This window comes from Bidens hawaiensis, unplaced genomic scaffold (assembly GCF_021521415.1).
Source record: "Bidens hawaiensis isolate Kalapana, Puna unplaced genomic scaffold, B.hawaiensis_p1.1 tig00012024_1, whole genome shotgun sequence".
Classification (NCBI taxonomy): domain Eukaryota; kingdom Viridiplantae; phylum Streptophyta; class Magnoliopsida; order Asterales; family Asteraceae; genus Bidens; species Bidens hawaiensis.
The window spans coordinates 1-18616 of record NW_027491965.1 but is presented as its reverse complement, the minus strand read 5'-3'; the positions used below and the strand labels follow the sequence as shown (position 1 = coordinate 18616).

General features: G+C 42.0%; 1 protein-coding gene across 1 annotated transcript; it reads left to right on the top strand.

Annotated features, from left to right (window-relative positions):
• Nucleotides 1–481: 481 nt before the first annotated feature.
• LOC143539768 (protein STRUBBELIG-RECEPTOR FAMILY 3-like) lies at nucleotides 482–18534 on the top strand (the record flags this gene model as incomplete). Its single annotated transcript, XM_077032984.1, has 9 exons — nucleotides 482–604; nucleotides 1064–1199; nucleotides 1688–1759; nucleotides 2038–2103; nucleotides 2193–2264; nucleotides 17264–17335; nucleotides 17424–17495; nucleotides 17620–17685; nucleotides 18013–18534. Coding segments are annotated over exons 1-9 (1175 nt in total), but the record flags the coding sequence as incomplete, so codon positions are not given.
• Between the last annotated feature and the right edge of the window lie 82 nt (nucleotides 18535–18616).

The window sequence follows — 18616 nt, the reverse complement described above, 5'->3', positions numbered from 1 at the left end:
CTTTTTCCTTCACTCACAACCACTTTCAAAATATATTAAAAAATTATAGGGGGATGAACAGTAACTTTTCAAATATACAGAAAAATCATTACTTTTTCTAAAATATAAAAACTTTTCACTCACAATACCCTGAATCACTCTCTAAATTATAAAAACACCCCTCACATAATATGAGGGGTTGGATGAGAATGCTCCTGCTATGACTTCCACACACCCACCCACTCTCCATCTCATACCATCCATCAAATTCATTCTTTCATTCTCCTTTTCATAAAATAAATAAATTAACAAACAAAAATTAATAATCTTTTTTTTCTGCAACTTTCCACAACCTCCTTTTTCTTTGTTCTTGAGATTCCAGCACTCTCATTATCAATCTCTTCAATTTCACTCAAACCCAGATGAGGATGAGTATGTTCCATGTTTCATCATCCAATGCCATTGTTATATACAACATTTAATTTATATCATCATGTTTGTTTTGTTTTCAGGTTAAGTTAAGGATCAATGGATGTTACTAGATCTGTACTTTACTTGTCGGTGATCCTAGGACTTGTGTTGATCTTTCTTGCTCCACTTTCTCTTGCTACAAATCCTGCTGACGGTTAGTACTTTAGATCTGGTTGATATGTAATATTAAATTATTAGCTAGTTTATATTCTTGTTGCTAATTTCATTATTAAACTTTGATAAATTGACAATAAACTTTGATAAATTACATTTGGGTGAATTGTAATCTTTCTGTCCCTAAGACCCAAAACTTCGTTTTTAGCAAAAAGCGCACTGTTTACATGTCTCTCTATTGTAATATTTTTGAGTTTAGCAATGGAATTTTTTTTAGGTCAATATACAACAAAACTAACAACTTTTTTTATTTTTTATTATTTTTCTTTGAGATTTGAAAATTTTATTTAACACGTTAAACTCAAAACGATTACAATCTGTTTAAAAAAACAATAATAAATATTCAATTAGTGGTTAAATTGTTGAAATTGGGATATAAATTGGTTTGGATTGTGGTTATTGATGTTGTTGTTGCTAATTTCATTATGAATGGTTTCAGTTAGTGCGATTAATAATTTATATGCTGCCTTGGGATCCCCTGCTCTTCCGGGATGGACAGCAAGTGCGGGTGACCCGTGTGTGGAAGCATGGCAAGGTGTTGTGTGTGATGATACAAAGACCAACATTATATCCATGTATGCTATTATTATTATTATTATTATTTTGTGACATTTTTTACGCCCTGCTTGCGGTGCACGCATATAATGTATATATGTGTGAACCCTCGGGTGGGCAAAAGCGAAATTGCACTAATTTTGACGTTATTTTACCAATATCGTGAAAATAACGTTAAAAGTGGCGGAAGGTTAATCAGGCATCATGTGGTGGCGTTGATAGCCGAAAGACAAGGGTACACGCACCAATCGGTCGGTGTCCCGATGGTTGAGTGTTATGTGTCTTATGTCCAAGGCTTGATGCAAAACTACTATCGAGCCGAGGGTCTCACCGGAAGCAGCCTCTCTATCCCTATGGGGTAGAGGTAAGGCTGTCTACATCTTACCCTCCTCAGACCCTACTATAGCTTTGCTATTGGTGGGATATACTGAGTACGATGATGATGATGATTTTGTGACATTTTTATTTTAAAGATGATTCTTTTGTGACGTTTTTATTATTTTTGTAGAACTGTGATTGGTGCTAATTTGGGAGGTGAATTAGGGGATACCCTAGGATCATTTACTTCTCTCCAAAGCATGTAAGTAACTCGTAATGATTTTCGTTGTATATTGGTATTTTGGTACTGTGTTACAAGATGCATCTATAATTTGATATTATTGGATTGCTGTATAAAAAACATAAAAATGTTTAAAACTTAAAAAAAGGGTCAACTCGCTGTCTGCTGTTGAATACGAGCTTAGCTTTCGGCTCGTATCTTTATGAGCTCGAGCCTAAGATTGTGTTGGCTCGCTTGTTAGATATAGTTGACATATGGCGTTTTATAACTGATGATATGTTTTGTTGGTGTTTTTGTAGAGATTTGAGCAATAATTTGATTGGGGGTAGCATTTCAACATCTTTTCCTGTTACCATCACAACTATGTAAGATATGTCGTCTCATAAATTGTTTTTTGTTTTATTTTTTGAAATTTATTATATGGTAAACATATGATAATCTTTGCCTTTGGCAGCTTTCTTGCAGATAATAACTTTACTGGAAGCTTACCGGATACTTTATCCTCTTTAACACAATTATCTGCCTTGTAATTACTTGTTTGCTTAAACTAGAGGTGGCTTGTTACTAGGATGCTAAATGGGTGTTATGTTGTGGTCTCCGATCCATCATGGGTCGGGTCCGGTTTAGACGAATAGACAGAATTAGGAGATTAAGCTGTTTGAGTTTTGGCCAAGCCCAAAAGCTCTAATCAGGCCCAGTTTAGTTAAAGGGTTAAACCCTAATTGTCTAGTCTATTTATTCTCTCCTGTACTTGTAAGTTTGTATCACTCAATAATAAGAAAACCCTAGTTATTGACAGTGGACGTAGGTCATACACCGTGACCGAACCACTTAAATCCTTGTGTCTCTTTCGTTTATTCTTTCGGTTTTACTATTGTATTCGTGTTTGTGTGTGACTCCGAACCAAACAATTGGCATCAGAGCCTGGTTCTCGATTATACACACAGTTCCGCCGCCGCTGCTCCGCTGCTACAGTTCCACCGCCGCTGCTACAGTACCGCTGCCGCTACTACAGTACCGCCGCCGCCGCTACAGTACCGCCGCCGCTGCTACAGTTCCGCCGCCGCTGATTAGGGTTCCGCAGCTGCTGGTTCGTTTTTTCTGATCAGTTTCCAGTCCTTTTATTCCTTGGGTAGTTTGGTTGTTTGCTGTAATCAAAACTCAGTTTGGATAATGGCTGAGGACGGAAAGATCAAGATTGAGAAGTTTGATGGTCAGGATTTTGGATGGTGGAAAATGCAAATTGAGGATTTGCTATGTCAGAAAGACTTAATGGAAGCACTAGAAGAGAGGAAACCGGAAAGTATGAAAGATGATGAGTGGAAGGTACTTGACAGAAAAGCCATAGCTGTTATTAGACTCTCACTAGCTAAGAATGTGGCATTCAATATTGTAAATGAAACTACCACGTATGGTCTTATGAAAGCCTTGTCAAATATGTATGAAAAGCCTTCTGCATCAAACAAGGTATTTCTGATTAGACAGCTAGTTAACACCAGAATGAAGGAAGGGGCATCTGTTACCTCTCATGTTAATGACTTCAACACTATTATTTCTCGTTTGTCTTCTGTTGATATCAAGTTTGATGATGAAGTTCAAGCGTTACTCTTGTTATCCTCGTTACCCGAAAGTTGGTCAGGGACTGTTACTGCAGTTAGTAGTTCTTCTGGGAATACTAAGCTTACTTTTGAAGGAGTCCGGGATTTGATTTTAGGGGAGGACATAAGAAGAAGGAATTCTGGTGAGACATCTAGTTCTATATTGAGCACCGAAGGGAGAGGTAGGAGAAGAGAGAAAGGTAATGGCAGGGGTAGGTCAAAGTCTAGAAGAAGAAGTCAGTCAAAGCCCAGAAAAGACATTGAGTGTTGGAATTGCAAAGAAATGGGGCATTTCAGAAACCAATGCCCTAACCCCTCAATTTCAAAAGAAAAGAAAGAATCTAAGAAGGAAGTTAATCTGGCCACCGGTTCAGATGATTCAGAAGGTTCAGAAGAGACTCTTATCTGCTGTGTTGAAGAATCAACAGATTCATGGATTATGGATTCTGGTGCATCTTTTCATGCCACTTATAGCACGAAGAAGATGAAGAATCTCCGAACAGGTAATTTTGGTAAAGTTCGTTTGGCTAATAATCATGCTGTTGATATCACGGGGATGGGGGATATTGAACTAAAAACTTCATTGGGCACCTCATGGACTCTAAAGGATGTTCGGGTCGTTCCTAGCCTTAGAAGAAAGCTAATTTCTGTTGGGCAGTTAGATGACCAAGGATATGATGTTATGTTTGGTGGGGGTCAATGGAAAGTTGTGAAAGGGAATCTTGTGATCGCCAGAGGTAAAAAGAAGGGCACTTTATACATGGTTGAAATTCCAGCTGATGGGGTAAATGCAGTGACCAGTGGACCGAGTCAGTCTAGTTTGTGGCACCAACGACTCGGCCACATGAGTGAAAAAGGGATGAAAATGCTCGTTGCTAGAGGAAAAATTCCAGAACTGAAGAAGGTTGAATCTGAATTTTGTGAACCATGTGTTTTCGGTAAAAAGAAGAAAGTATCTGTGACACCCGGTAATTTCTCAATCCTATAAACTAAGTAATCAACCTAATAATTAGGTGATTGTGAATATTATGCGCGCTATATTAGAATCAGCGCGGGCATGTGTTATGTGCGCCGTGCGCGAGCGCGCTATATTAGAATCAGCGCGGGCATGTGTTATGTGCGCCGTGCGCGAGCGCGCTATATTAGAATCAGAGCGGGCATGTGTTATGTGCGCCCTGCGCGAGGCGCGCTATGTTAGAGTCAGCGCGGGCACGTTATGTGCGCCCTGCGCGAGCGCGCGATGTAAGAACCAGCGTGGGCATATGTTATATGCGCCATGCGCGAATGTTTTGGCTTTATGTTTTCATGTAACTTAACTTTATTTTGTCTAATGGGTTGATCGTCCCGCATGATGCTAAGGCGGGTGCATCCCAAATCGTTTATGCGCGTGCAGAAGGGGAACTAACCTCCCCGCATGGCGGGAACATTGAGAGTTAGTTTATCTGAAGCTCCAAGATGGAATTGACTTCAACATAACTGATCACTATGTTGAAATACCAAGACCACCTGGAGAATCTACAAATGAAACTCAATGTTCCTGACTGCGAGAAGGTTACGTACCTACCCGCAGCAAAGAAATGTCCTTCACGCAGAAAGCTATGCGCACAAAGCTATACGCGCAGAACACTTAGCCTAATCTCCAGATATAAGGGGATTATTCCCGCCCAAAAAGGAAACAGTTGCGTGTTTCAGAGATTTCCACTTTTTACTGTACAACTGACAAAAGCACCTGAAAAAGCACACTGTAACATGAAAAGTCAACTGTCAGCCACCCTACTCTTACCAACCACAGACCTGCATGTCCTGTCCAAATCAAATCAGAATCTTTTATCCACTCCTCCACTTTTAAATAAATAATAATAATTTCCATACGTTATCATCATTACACCTAGGTATGAAAAGATTTCAATCCCCTAAAGCAAGGGATTGTGTTCCCTAAATCTTGCCTATAAATATGTAACCCAAATTATCACCCAAACACACTTAAGAACTGCAAACTTGCACTAATCATCTCCCAAGCATCCGTTGTTTTCATTTCCGATCCTGTTACTAGGTAAGCCGAGATTATAACCTTGAGATCTACTTTCCAACCCTTATATTCTCCTATTTCTTGATCTTAATATATATAATTCTTGTTATTTAATCGTATTCTAGACCTTCAATTCCGAGGCCAACACCAAGAAAACCCGAATCTCGATTAATCCCTTAACAAGAACCACAGGTGAGTCTCACAGCCCCTATTTTCACTATTTTCACTGTTTTTAAACTGTTTTCGGGGCGAGGGACACGTACTATCATGGTATACTTACAAGTTGTGCGAACGATTGTGTTTAAATTATGTTTCATGATGAGCAATGCAAACGGTTATCTATGGTTTACGATGTATGTGCGCCAGAATTCGAGTAAGTGATCACTTTACCATTGGAACTCTAAGGGTATGGACTGCTGGTTTGATCCGCCCACTCGTAGGGGTCGCACCTCTTACACAGACGAGTGCCTAGCATGTCACGGGGCAGTACTATGGGATTGAGCCCGCACGTAGAGGTCGCTCCTCTTACGCAGACGAGCGCCTTGTTTTCCGGCACAACGTCCGCGCGTAACCCGCGGGACGGTATTATTCGCTCGTAGTGGCAGCGCCACTTACACGGACGAGCACGGTTTTTCAGATGTGTCCGCGCGTAACCCGCGGGACGGTATTACTTATTTCGCTCGTAGTGGCAGCGCCACTTACACAGACGAGCACAGTTCCCAGAAATGTTCGCGCGTAGCCCGCGGAACGATTTTATCAGATTATGTTATCAGAACTATGTTTTACTAAGCATGTGTTTCAATGATGCTATCAGAATTATGTTATAGAATGATTTTTATAAAGACTATGATGCAATACGATTTATCAAGTTACTAAAACTTGTGAACTCACTCAGTTTATACTGATTCAAATGTTTTACGTGTCTTTCAGGAGATAATTAGGTAGCGCATGAAGTCACACTTAGAGCACCTCACGCTGAACATCTAAAACTAGCTTTTTGGAAGATTTTAGTTCTATCCCTTCGATGCCCGCGGTTGTTCCCGCCGCGCAAGGGGATATGGCGTGGAAATCTTCAACAGTTTTTATACTTGGATGTTTTTATGTAATTTTTAAACAATGTAATGTATTTGTATTAAACATTTCATGCGCAATGAAAATCTTACTTTGAATGTTTGCAATGACCCGTGCTTAATTATCAATCCCCACTCGCGCGCGCCTGGCTGTTTCCGCCGTTCAGGGCCGGGTGTGACAGATTGGTATCAGAGCACTGGTTATAGCGAACTAGGAAAAGAAGTTTTAACCTAGACTATAACCGTTGGGGAATCGCATGAAATATTTTTCAAAGAAAATATTTTCAAAAGAAACTATACACACACTTAAGAACACGGGTCACATAGTATCTAGTGAATAAAGATAAGAACATTGCGTGCTCAGAGTACATGCGCTAAGTTTGTTATATTTTCTCTTTTTAAGAACGAGAATGCCTCCAACTAGAGCCAAGGGAATTACCATGACACCCGAGGAACTCGCGGAAATAATCGCGCAAACGATCGCAACACATGAGGCCAGCAAGGCCGAATCTAGTCAGGGTCGTCAAGAGAACGAGACCCCAGAACCCGAATCAGGAGCCTTGGACAAAGGGTGCTCCTATAAGACATTTATGGCCTGTAGGCCTTGGCCATTCAAGGGTACCGAAGGGGCCATTGGGCTCTACAACTGGATTGACAAGATGGAGACAGTTCTCTCCATTAGCGGATGTAGTGAGAACCAGAAGGTCCTTTACGCGACCTGCATGTTCCAAGAAGCAGCTTCGTCTTGGTGGAAGCTTCAAGTGAAGACTTTGGGGCGAGAAGTTGCTCTCCACAAGACCTGGGAGGAACTGAAGGAAATGTTGATGAGAAAGTTCTGCTCTCGCGCAGAAATTCAGAGTCTGCAACAGGAATTCTGGAACCACACCATGGTAGGAACGGATATCGACGCCTACAACAACCGGTTCAACGAGCTTTTCCAGTTGGTGCCAGACATGGCAAACACGGAGGAAAAGAAGATCGAGAGGTATATCTTTGGGTTACCTCCTGTTGTTAGGGTTCCGCTCAACGCCGCAGCACCTCCAACCTTTGATGAGGCGGGTAGCGCGGGCCATCACCCTTACAAGGGATACGGTCCGTGCGGGTATGTTGACTACGCGCGGAATCGAGCAGCGAACCTCTGACTCCAAGAGGAAATGGAACTCTCACCACCGAGGGTCTGACTCCAAGCAGCCACCGTTCAAGAAGCAGGAGAGCGCAAGGGTTTACGCGATCCAAGCCGCGGAGCCATCAAGGAAAGGATACAGCGGGCCTTACCCATGGTGCAACAAATGCAAGTTTCACCACGAGGGTGAATGCGCGAGCGTCATGTGCGCCAAATGTAACAGGCCAGGGCACAAGACGGTGAATTGCCGTGCTAAGGAAGCTGGAGCCAGTGACAACTGCTACGCATGCGGAAGGCCAGGGCATTTCAGTCGGGATTGCCCGCACAAGGGAAACCAAGCTCGCGGGAGAGCTTTTGTGATCGGCGCGGGCGAAGCTAAAGAAGAGCCGAATGTGGTAACCGGTACGTTTTTGCTTAACGGCCATTTTGCATCTGTCTTATTTGATACTGGCGCTGACCTAAGTTTTATATCCGCTGAGTTTAAAGACTCCCTAGGCTTAGCAACCAGTAGGCTAGACACACCTTATACTATAGAACTAGCCAACGGTAGGCAGTTATGCGCGAACGAAAGAACTGAACAATGTGTAATAGTCATGGGAGGTCACGGGTTCAATATTAACTTGTTGCCAATAGACTTGGGAAGTTTTGACATTGTGGTAGGTATGGATTGGTTAGTCGAGAACCACGCGGAGGTTATTTGCCATGAGAAGCATGTTCGGGTCCCACTGTTGAACGGAGAAACCTTGGTAATTCAAGGGGAAAGAATGGGAGTTGCGACAAAACTGATTTCGTGCCTAAAGGCGCGCAAGTGCCTAAGGAAAGGGTGCTACGCCTTCCTGGCGCATGTAGTAGAGAAGAAAGGAGATGAGCGAAGAATTGAAGACTTACCAGTAGTGCGCGAATTTCCAGAAGTTTTTCCTGAAGATTTGCCCGGATTACCGCCACCGCGACAAGTCGAATTTCGTATTGATTTAGTCCCAGGAGCTGCGCCAGTAGCTCGAGCGCCTTATCGACTAGCTCCATCTGAGATGCAAGAGCTATCCAATCAGTTACAGGAACTATTGGATAAGGGTTTCATACGCCCAAGCTTTTCACCTTGGGGAGCTCCAGTACTGTTTGTTAAGAAGAAGGATGGTTCGTTCAGAATGTGTATTGACTACAGGGAGCTGAACAAGCTGACAGTCAAGAATCGGTACCCCTTACCGAGGATTGACGACTTATTTGACCAGTTGCAGGGATCCAGTTATTATTCGAAGGTAGACCTACGGTCAGGATACCACCAACTTAGGGTCCATGAGGAAGATGTGCCGAAAACAGCCTTCCGAACTAGATACGGCCATTATGAGTTCTTAGTGATGCCTTTCGGGCTAACTAATGCGCCGGCTGTATTCATGGATCTGATGAACCGCGTGTGCAAACCATACTTGGATAAGTTTGTGATTGTATTTATAGATGATATTCTGATTTACTCTCGGACCAAGGCCGAGCATGAGCAACACCTGAGATTGATTTTGGAATTGTTGAGGAAAGAAAAGTTGTATGCGAAGTTTTCCAAGTGCGAGTTTTGGCTTAGAGAAGTTCACTTTCTCGGTCACGTTGTAAACGAGAAAGGAATACACGTTGATCCTTCCAAAGTCAAGGCCATCGAAAACTGGGAAGCGCCAAAAACTCCAACTGAGGTGAGGCAATTCCTAGGACTAGCTGGCTACTATCGACGCTTCATTGAGAACTTCTCCAAGATAGCTCTACCTCTGACCGCGCTAACTCAGAAAGACAAGAAGTTTGTTTGGGGCGAAAATCAGGAAGCGGCATTTCAAATGTTGAAACAGAAGTTATGTAGTGCGCCAATTTTGTCTCTGCCCGAAGGGACGGATGACATCGTCGTTTACTGCGACGCTTCACATCAGGGACTCGGATGTGTCCTTATGCAGCGAGACAAAGTCATAGCGTATGCCTCGCGCCAACTCAAGACCAATGAAAAGAACTACACAACGCATGATCTGGAACTTGGAGCGGTTGTCTTCGCGCTAAAGATTTGGCGCCATTACCTCTATGGTACGAAGTGTATAATCTTTACGGATCACAAGAGCCTTCAACATATATTTGATGAAAAGGATTTAAACATGAGGCAACGAAGATGGGTGGAGTTGTTGAATGATTATGATTGTGAAATTAAGTATCACCCTGGAAAGGCGAATGTGGTAGCAGACGCGCTAAGTAGGAAGGAGCGAATAAAAACGCTACGAGTCAAGGCTCTAAAACTGATCATTCGCGCAGAGCTCTCTACCCGCATCCGAGACGCTCAGCAAGAAGCCTTGAAACCAGAGTTTGTTAAAAACGAATCCCTTGGGGGTATGATTAAGAGTTTGGAACTTAAAGAGAACGGCAATCTATATTTCGCTAACCGCATATGGGTCCCTCTCAAGGGAGGATTGCGCGAGCAAGTATTAAACGAAGCTCACAAGACGCGGTATTCCGTACATCCTGGCGCAGACAAGATGTACCAAGATGTTAAAGCACTGTATTGGTGGCCCAATCTGAAGGGCGCCATCGCGATGTATGTCAGTAAGTGCCTGACGTGTTCGAAGGTAAAGGCTGAATACCAGAAACCATCAGGGTTGCTTCAACAGCCAGAAATTCTCATGTGGAAGTGGGAACAAATCTCTATGGACTTCATTACCAAACTGCCAAGGACACCTGGGGGTTACGACACGATCTGGGTTATTGTAGATTGGCTAACTAAGTCAGCGCACTTCCTGCCGATCAAGGAAACCGATAAGATGGAAAAGTTAGCCCGATTGTATATTCGAGAAGTAGTTTCAAAACATGGAGTCCCAGTGTCCATCATTTCTGATAGAGATAGTCGGTTCACCTCAAGGTTTTGGAGATCGTTACAAGGGGCTTTAGGTACTCGTCTTGACATGAGTACAGCTTATCATCCCCAAACGGATGGACAAAGCGAGCGAACAATCCAGACATTGGAAGATATGTTACGCGCGTGCGCAATCGATTTCGGGGGTAGCTGGGATACTCATCTCCCATTGGTTGAATTTTCATACAACAACAGTTATCACACAAGCCTCAAGGCTGCGCCGTTTGAAGCTTTGTATGGGCGCAAGTGTAGATCCCCACTGTGCTGGGCTGAAGTGGGTGACAAGCAAATGACTGGTCCAGAATTGATCCAAGAAACAACAGACAAGATTTTTCAGATACGGGATCGCCTTAAGACAGCACGCGACAGACAGAAGAGCTACGCAGATGTGCGAAGAAAACCGTTGGAGTTTCAAGTAGGGGATAGAGTACTTTTGAAAGTCTCTCTATGGAAAGGAGTCCCCCGTTTCGGCAAGCGAGGAAAGTTGAATCCGCGCTACATTGGACCATTTGAGATCCTGGAAAGGATCGGTCCGGTTGCTTATAAACTCCGTTTACCCGCCGAACTCAGTGGAGTTCATGATACGTTTCATGTGTCCAACCTCAAAAAGTGTTTATCTGACGAAACGTTGATTTTACCGTTGGAAGAGATTCACATCGACAAACAACTGCACTTCGTAGAAGAGCCTATAGCCGTAACCGATTGGAAAGAACAAAAGTTGCGCAGAAGTCGAATCAAGTTAGTAAAGGTTCAATGGAACTCAAGGCGTGGGCCTGAATTCACTTGGGAAAGAGAAGACCAAATGCGCAAGAAATACCCACACCTCTTTCAGAGCATGGCTTCTGCCAGCGACGTCTCCTAAATTTCGGGACGAAATTCTCTTAACAGGGGGAAAATGTGACACCCGGTAATTTCCCAATCCTATAAACTAAGTAATCAACCTAATAATTAGGTGATTGTGAATATTATGCGCGCTATATTAGAATCAGCGCGGGCATGTGTTATGTGCGCCGTGCGCGAGCGCGCTATATTAGAATCAGCGCGGGCATGTGTTATGTGCGCCGTGCGCGAGCGCGCTATATTAGAATCAGCGCGGGCATGTGTTATGTGCGCCCTGCGCGAGCGCGCTATGTTAGAGTCAGCGCGGGCACGTTATGTGCGCCCTGCGCGAGCGCGCGATGTAAGAACCAGCGTGGGCATATGTTATATGCGCCATGCGCGAATGTTTTGGCTTTATGTTTTCATGTAACTTAACTTTATGTTGTCTAATGGGTTGATCGTCCCGCATGATGCTAAGGCGGGTGCATCCCAAATCGTTTATGCGCGTGCAGAAGGGGAACTAACCTCCCCGCATGGCGGGTACATTGAGAGTTAGTTTATCTGAAGCTCCAAGATGGAATTGACTTCAACATAACTGATCACTATGTTGAAATACCAAGACCACCTGGAGAATCTACAAATGAAACTCAATGTCCCTGACTGCGAGAAGGTTACGTACCTACCCGCAGCAAAGAAATGTCCTTCACGCAGAAAGCTATGCGCACAAAGCTATACGCGCAGAACACTTAGCCTAATCTCCAGATATAAGGGGATTATTCCCGCCCAAAAAGGAAACAGTTGCGTGTTTCAGAGATTTCCACTTTTTACTGTACAACTGACAAAAGCACCTGAAAAAGCACACTGTAACATGAAAAGTCAACTGTCAGCCACCCTACTCTCACCAACCACAGACCTGCATGTCCTGTCCAAATCAAATCAGAATCTTTTATCCACTCCTCCACTTTTAAATAAATAATAATAATTTCCATACTTTATCATCATTACACCTAGGTATGAAAAGATTTCAATCCCCTAAAGCAAGGGATTGTGTTCCCTAAATCTTGCCTATAAATATGTAACCCAAATTATCACCCAAACACACTTAAGAACTGCAAACTTGCACTAATCATCTCCCAAGCATCAGTTGTTTTCATTTCCGATCCTGTTACTAGGTAAGCCGAGATTATAACCTTGAGATCTACTTTCCAACCCTTATATTCTCCTATTTCTTGATCTTAATATATATACTTCTTGTTATTTAATCGTATTCTAGACCTTCAATTCCGAGGCCAACACCAAGAAAACCCGAATCTCGATTAATCCCTTAACAAGAACCACAGGTGAGTCTCACAGCCCCTATTTTCACTGTTTTTAAACTGTTTTCAGGGCGAGGGACACGTACTTAAATTACGATTTATCATGGTATACTTACAAGTTATGCGAACGATTGTGTTTAAATTATGTTTCATGATGAGCAATGCAAACGGTTATCTATGGTTTACGATGTATGTGCGCCAGAATTCGAGTAAATGATCACTTTACCATTGGAACTCTAAGGGTATGGACTGCTGGTTTGATCCGCCCACTCGTAGGGGTCGCACCTCTTACACAGACGAGTGCCTAGCATGTCACGGGGCAGTACTATGGGATTGAGCCCGCTCGTAGAGGTCGCTCCTCTTACACAGACGAGCGCCTTGTTTTCCGGCACAACGTCCGCGCGTAACCCGCGGGACGGTATTATTCGCTCGTAGTGGCAGCGCCACTTACACGGACGAGCACGGTTTTTCAGATGTGTCCGCGCGTAACCCGCGGGACGGTATTACTTATTTCGCTCGTAGTGGCAGCGCCACTTACACAGATGAGCACAGTTCCCAGAAATGTTCGCGCGTAGCCCGCGGAACGATTTTATCAGATTATGTTATCAGAACTATGTTTTACTAAGCATGTGTTTCAATGATGCTATCAGAATTATGTTATAGAATGATTTTTATAAAGACTATGATGCAATACGATTTATCAAGTTACTAAAACTTGTGAACTCACTCAGTTTATACTGATTCAAATGTTTTACGTGTCTTTCAGGAGATAACTAGGTAGCGCATGAAGTCACACTTAGAGCACCTCACGCTGAACATCTAAAACTAGCTTTTTAGAAGATTTTAGTTCTATCCCTTCGATGCGCGCGGTTGTTCCCGCCGCGCAAGGGGATATGGCGTGGAAATCTTCAACAGTTTTTATACTTGGATGTTTTTATGTAATTTTTAAACAATGTAATGTATTTGTATTAAACATTTCATGCGCAATGAAAATCTTACTTTGAATGTTTGCAATGACCCGTGCTTAATTATCAATCCCCACTCGCGCGCGCCCGGCTGTTTCCGCCGTTCAGGGCCGGGTGTGACAGTATCTTTTGTGAAGACCGGAAAACAACCGAAAGCTCAGAAATTGGAGCTTATTCACTCTGATGTCTATGGACCAACTTCAGTCTCTTCTTTGGGAGGATCGCACTATTATGTCACCTTCATTGATGATTCGACACGCAAGGTATGGGTTTACTTTCTTAAAAATAAATCTGATGTTTTTGATATTTTTAAGAAATGGAAAACTGCTGTTGAATTGGAAACTGATTTGAAGGTGAAATGCTTGAAGTCGGATAACGGTGGTGAATACGTTAGCAAAGAATTCCGTGATTATTGTGAAGAGTACGGTATTCGGATGATCTTTACAGTCCCTGGCACTCCTCAACAAAATGGAGTGGCAGAACGAATGAACAGGACGTTAAATGAAAGGGCAAGAAGTATGAGACTTAATGCCGGGCTTCCAAAGACGTTCTGGGCAGATGCAGTTAACACTGCAGCTTATTTAATTAACCGGGGATTGTCAGTACCGCTGGGTTTCAAGACACCAGAAGAAGAGTGGAAAGGTAAAGCTGCAGATTATAAGCATTTGAAAGTCTTTGGGTGTAGCGCTTATGATCTAGTGAAAAATGACAAGCTTGATGCTAAAGCTAAAAAATATGTTTTCATTGGATATGGGTCAAACGAAATGGGCTACAGGCTTTGGGATTTAGAAAGCAGAAAAGTAGTCAGAAGCAAGCATGCAACTTTTAATGAGGCTGAGTTATACAAAGATAGAAACACTTCAAAATCAAGGGTTCAGAAAGAGCAGGTTGAATATGAAATTGATGCTCAGAAAAAGACAGTTGAGTCAGCTACCGAACCCGAGACAGAAACTGAAGAAACCACAGTTCCTGAATTTGAAGATGATGATATTGGTGGAAATGAAGAGTCAGAGGGAGTCTCTGACAGTGGGAGTTCAGAGTCTGAGGATGAACAGTCTCCACAAGAACCTGACCCGCCTCAGCACTGGGTTAGGAGGTCCACCAGAGTTTCTAAACAGCCGGTACGTTACAAACCTTCAGTTAATTATCTCCTTTTAACTGAAAATGGTGAGCCAGAGAGTTATTATGAAGCACTTAAGTTGAAAGATTCGCTCCAGTGGGAGCATGCTATGAAGGAGGAGATGAACTCTTTGAGTAAAAACCAGACTTGGGTTTTAACCAAGTTTCCACCAGATAAAAGAGTTCTACAGAATAAATGGGTCTATAGAGTCAAGGAAGAACATGATGGGTCTAAACGATACAAAGCTCGTTTAGTGGTCAAGGGTTTCCAGCAAAAGAAGGGAATTGATTATAATGAAATATTCTCTCCAGTTGTGAAGATGACCACCATCAGATTGATCTTAAGTATTGTTGCTGCAGAAAATTTACATCTAGAGCAATTAGATGTTAAGACAGCATTTTTACATGGTGATCTTGACGAGGAGATCTATATGGCACAACCTGAGGGATTTCAGGTTGCCAGGAAAGAAAAATGGGTCTGCAAATTGAAGAAAAGCTTGTATGGTCTGAAGCAGGCACCTAGGCAATGGTACCTAAAGTTTGATGATTTTATGGTGAGAACTGGGTACAAGAAATGCGAGGCCGACCATTGCTGCTACTTAAAGAAGTTTAAAGGCTCATATATCATTCTACTTCTTTATGTAGATGATATGTTAATTGCAGGATCTGATATGAAGGAGATTCGCAAGTTGAAGAAACAGTTGTCTGATGAATTTGAGATGAAAGATCTTGGTCCAGCCAAACAGATTTTGGGGATGAGTATATCCAGAAAGAAAGATGGCTCCATAACACTATCCCAAGAGAAATACATAGGGAAAGTGTTAGAAAGATTCAGGATGAATGATGAGAAGACTAAACCGAGAAACACACCTTTGGGAAGTCATTTCAAACTTACCAAAGACCAGTCTCCCAGAACAGAGGAAGAAAGAACAGAGATGGCTAAAGTTCCGTATGCATCTGCTGTTGGCAGTCTTATGTACGCCATGGTTTGTACACAGCCAGACATTGCTCATGCTGTCGGGGTAGTTAGTCGTTTTATGTCGGATCCGGGAAAGGAACATTGGGAAGCGGTGAAATGGTTACTCAGATACTTAAAGGGTACTTCCAGTTTGGGGTTATGTTTTAAGGGGAATGATACAATTCTCAGGGGTTATTCAGATGCTGATCTGGGTGGATGTAAGAAGACGTTTAAAAGCACTACTGGTTATGTTTTCACAGTTGGGGGAACAGCAGTATGTTGGATGTCCAGACTTCAGAAAAGTGTTGCTTTATCAACCACTGAGGCAGAATATATGGCAGCAGCCGAAGCAAGTAAAGAATTAGTATGGTTGAGAACTTTTCTTGAAGAGTTGGGAAAGAAACAGGCAGAGTTCTTCTTATATTGTGACAATGAGAGTGCAGTGAAACTTGCGAAGAATCCAGTCTATCATTCGAAGACTAAGCACATCGGGAGGAGATATCACTTTGTCAGAGATTTGATCAGTGATGGTGTTTTCAGTTTGAAAAATATCTCAGGTGCTAAGAATCCAGCAGATATGTTCACCAAGCCGGTGATACTGGATAAGCTGAAGCTGTGCAGAGCTTCAGCAGGCCTTCAGGAATAATGTTGAGAAGGCGAAGGGTAACTAGGAGGTGCAAAACCAGATGGGTTTTATTTTACATGTACAAGGCAATGCAGGTGAAGACATTTTACGTCTCCAAATGGGAGCAGGTTGAAATGTTTGACGCATCCAAGTGGTGGCTTAGAGAAGATGTCTCGAAGCCCAAGTGGGAGATTGTTATGTTGTGGTCTCCGATCCATCATGGGTCTGGTCCGGTTTAGACGAATAGACAGAATTAGGAGATTAAGCTGTTTGAGTTTTGGCCAAGCCCAAAAGCTCTAATCAGGCCCAGTTTAGTTAAAGGGTTAAACCCTAATTGTCTAGTCTATTTATTCTCTCCTGTACTTGTAAGTTTGTATCACTCAATAATAAGAAAACCCTAGTTATCGACAGTGGACGTAGGTCATACACCGTGACCGAACCACTTAAATCCTTGTGTCTCTTTCGTTTATTCTTTCGGTTTTACTATTGTATTCGTGTTTGTGTGTGACTCCGAACCTAACAATGGGTACCGCGAACCTGACACAAACACCCGGAAATCATGTCAGACACGTGAACCCGAACGTGACATGAATATTCACGGTCTGGCATGAACACGGCCCGTTTAACCCGAAATTGTTTTTATCTTTTTGTTTCTATCATATTAATATACTAAGATTATAAATTTATAACAAAAGTTAAATACATTTATAAAACAGATACGTTTAAATTATGAAAACTTGATGTCAGTCTCGTTTGGCAGAAAATACAAAAACCTTTTTAAGATATGACATAAAATACATTTTTTTAACTATAAATAGGTTTCATATAAATTCACATCCCTACTATTTCAAACCCGCGAACTCGTGTCATATAAATTCACATCCCTACTATTTCGACACGTTTTACTTATTATCGTGTCTATTTTGGTTTTGTGTTGTCTCAAACGGGTTGGATTGATTTGCATTTATTCTGTTTAAGATTTAGATTTATATTATTAACGTGAATTATATGTTATGTTTCTTGCATTTCAGGTCTCTAAATGATAACAGCTTATCTGGCGAAATACCGGATTCCTTTGAAGGCTTAACTGCTTTGGTCAACCTGTAAGTTTCATAATCTTAAAGAATCACACTTTATTTCACATTTTCTAGATGTTTTTAATTTATTTTTAATTTTTTTTTAACTTTGCAGAGATTTATCCAGTAACAGTTTGAGTGGAGAATTACCTTCATCGTTATCGAGTTTATCTTCTTTAACTACCTTGTGAGTAATCATCTTGTCAACAACACACATTCATTATAAATAATTAGTATGTCAAATATGTTTACAATAGTTATATCGTTTCAATCCGTTAGACTTCTGATTTGACCCGCACGTGTGTGTGCAGTCATTTGCAGAACAATAAGCTTTCAGGAACTCTTGATGTTCTTGAAGATCTTCCATTGCATGATCTGTAAGCTTCTAAATCACCTTCAACTTTATATGTTCATTTATGACTTATATGGTTTGGCCATTTTAACTGCGTCGGTCCAAAATTGCAACCATCAACCCTTTAAGTCACTTGGTTTCAATTTTTAACCGTTTTTGTGACAACACTACTATGTTAAATTCTTTCTATTAATTTTCACAAAAATGACCAAAATACCCCTGTTTATTAAATTCATCTGGGCTGAACCAGTTAAAATGGCGGCTAAACTACGGGAACGAAACCACATAGACGAAAACAGAACATAACTCTATTTTATATTTTTTATTAACTTATTATTTTCCTTTTAAACAGAAACATAGAAAATAACCTCTTCAACGGGCCCATACCCGACAAACTACTATCCATACCCGATTTCAAAAAAGACGGGAATCCATTCAACACCAATTCGACAACCGCTCCCCTGTTATCCCCGTACCCAAACACCCCCACAGGCTCAGGAACACCTTTCTTTCTGTCACCTAAACAAACACCCGGTAAACAAGGACCACAACAAGCCAGTGGTCCCGCATCCACACAAGATCACAACTCCACCACTACCAAGAAATCATGGAGTGCTAAAAAGACTGTTTGGGTATCAATAGCATCAGTGTTCGGGCTTATTGTTTTGGTGTTGGTTTGTTTACTATTTTCGCCTAAATGTCACCGAAGAAAACGGTACCCGGGTTTGATACCGAAACGACACGAGATCGCTCCAGATACGGGTAACCGAGAGTATCATATTGACAGTGCTCCTTTTGCTCAGCCTACCAGTCAACCTGATAAAGGTTTTTTTTCATTATTTATTTATTATTCAAACTTTATTAGTATTATCAGGTGTGGTAACAAGACTAGGTGAAGAAACACTAAGTGACCCAGTACAGATTATAGATAATCTGGGGGTTAAGTAATGTTTCCC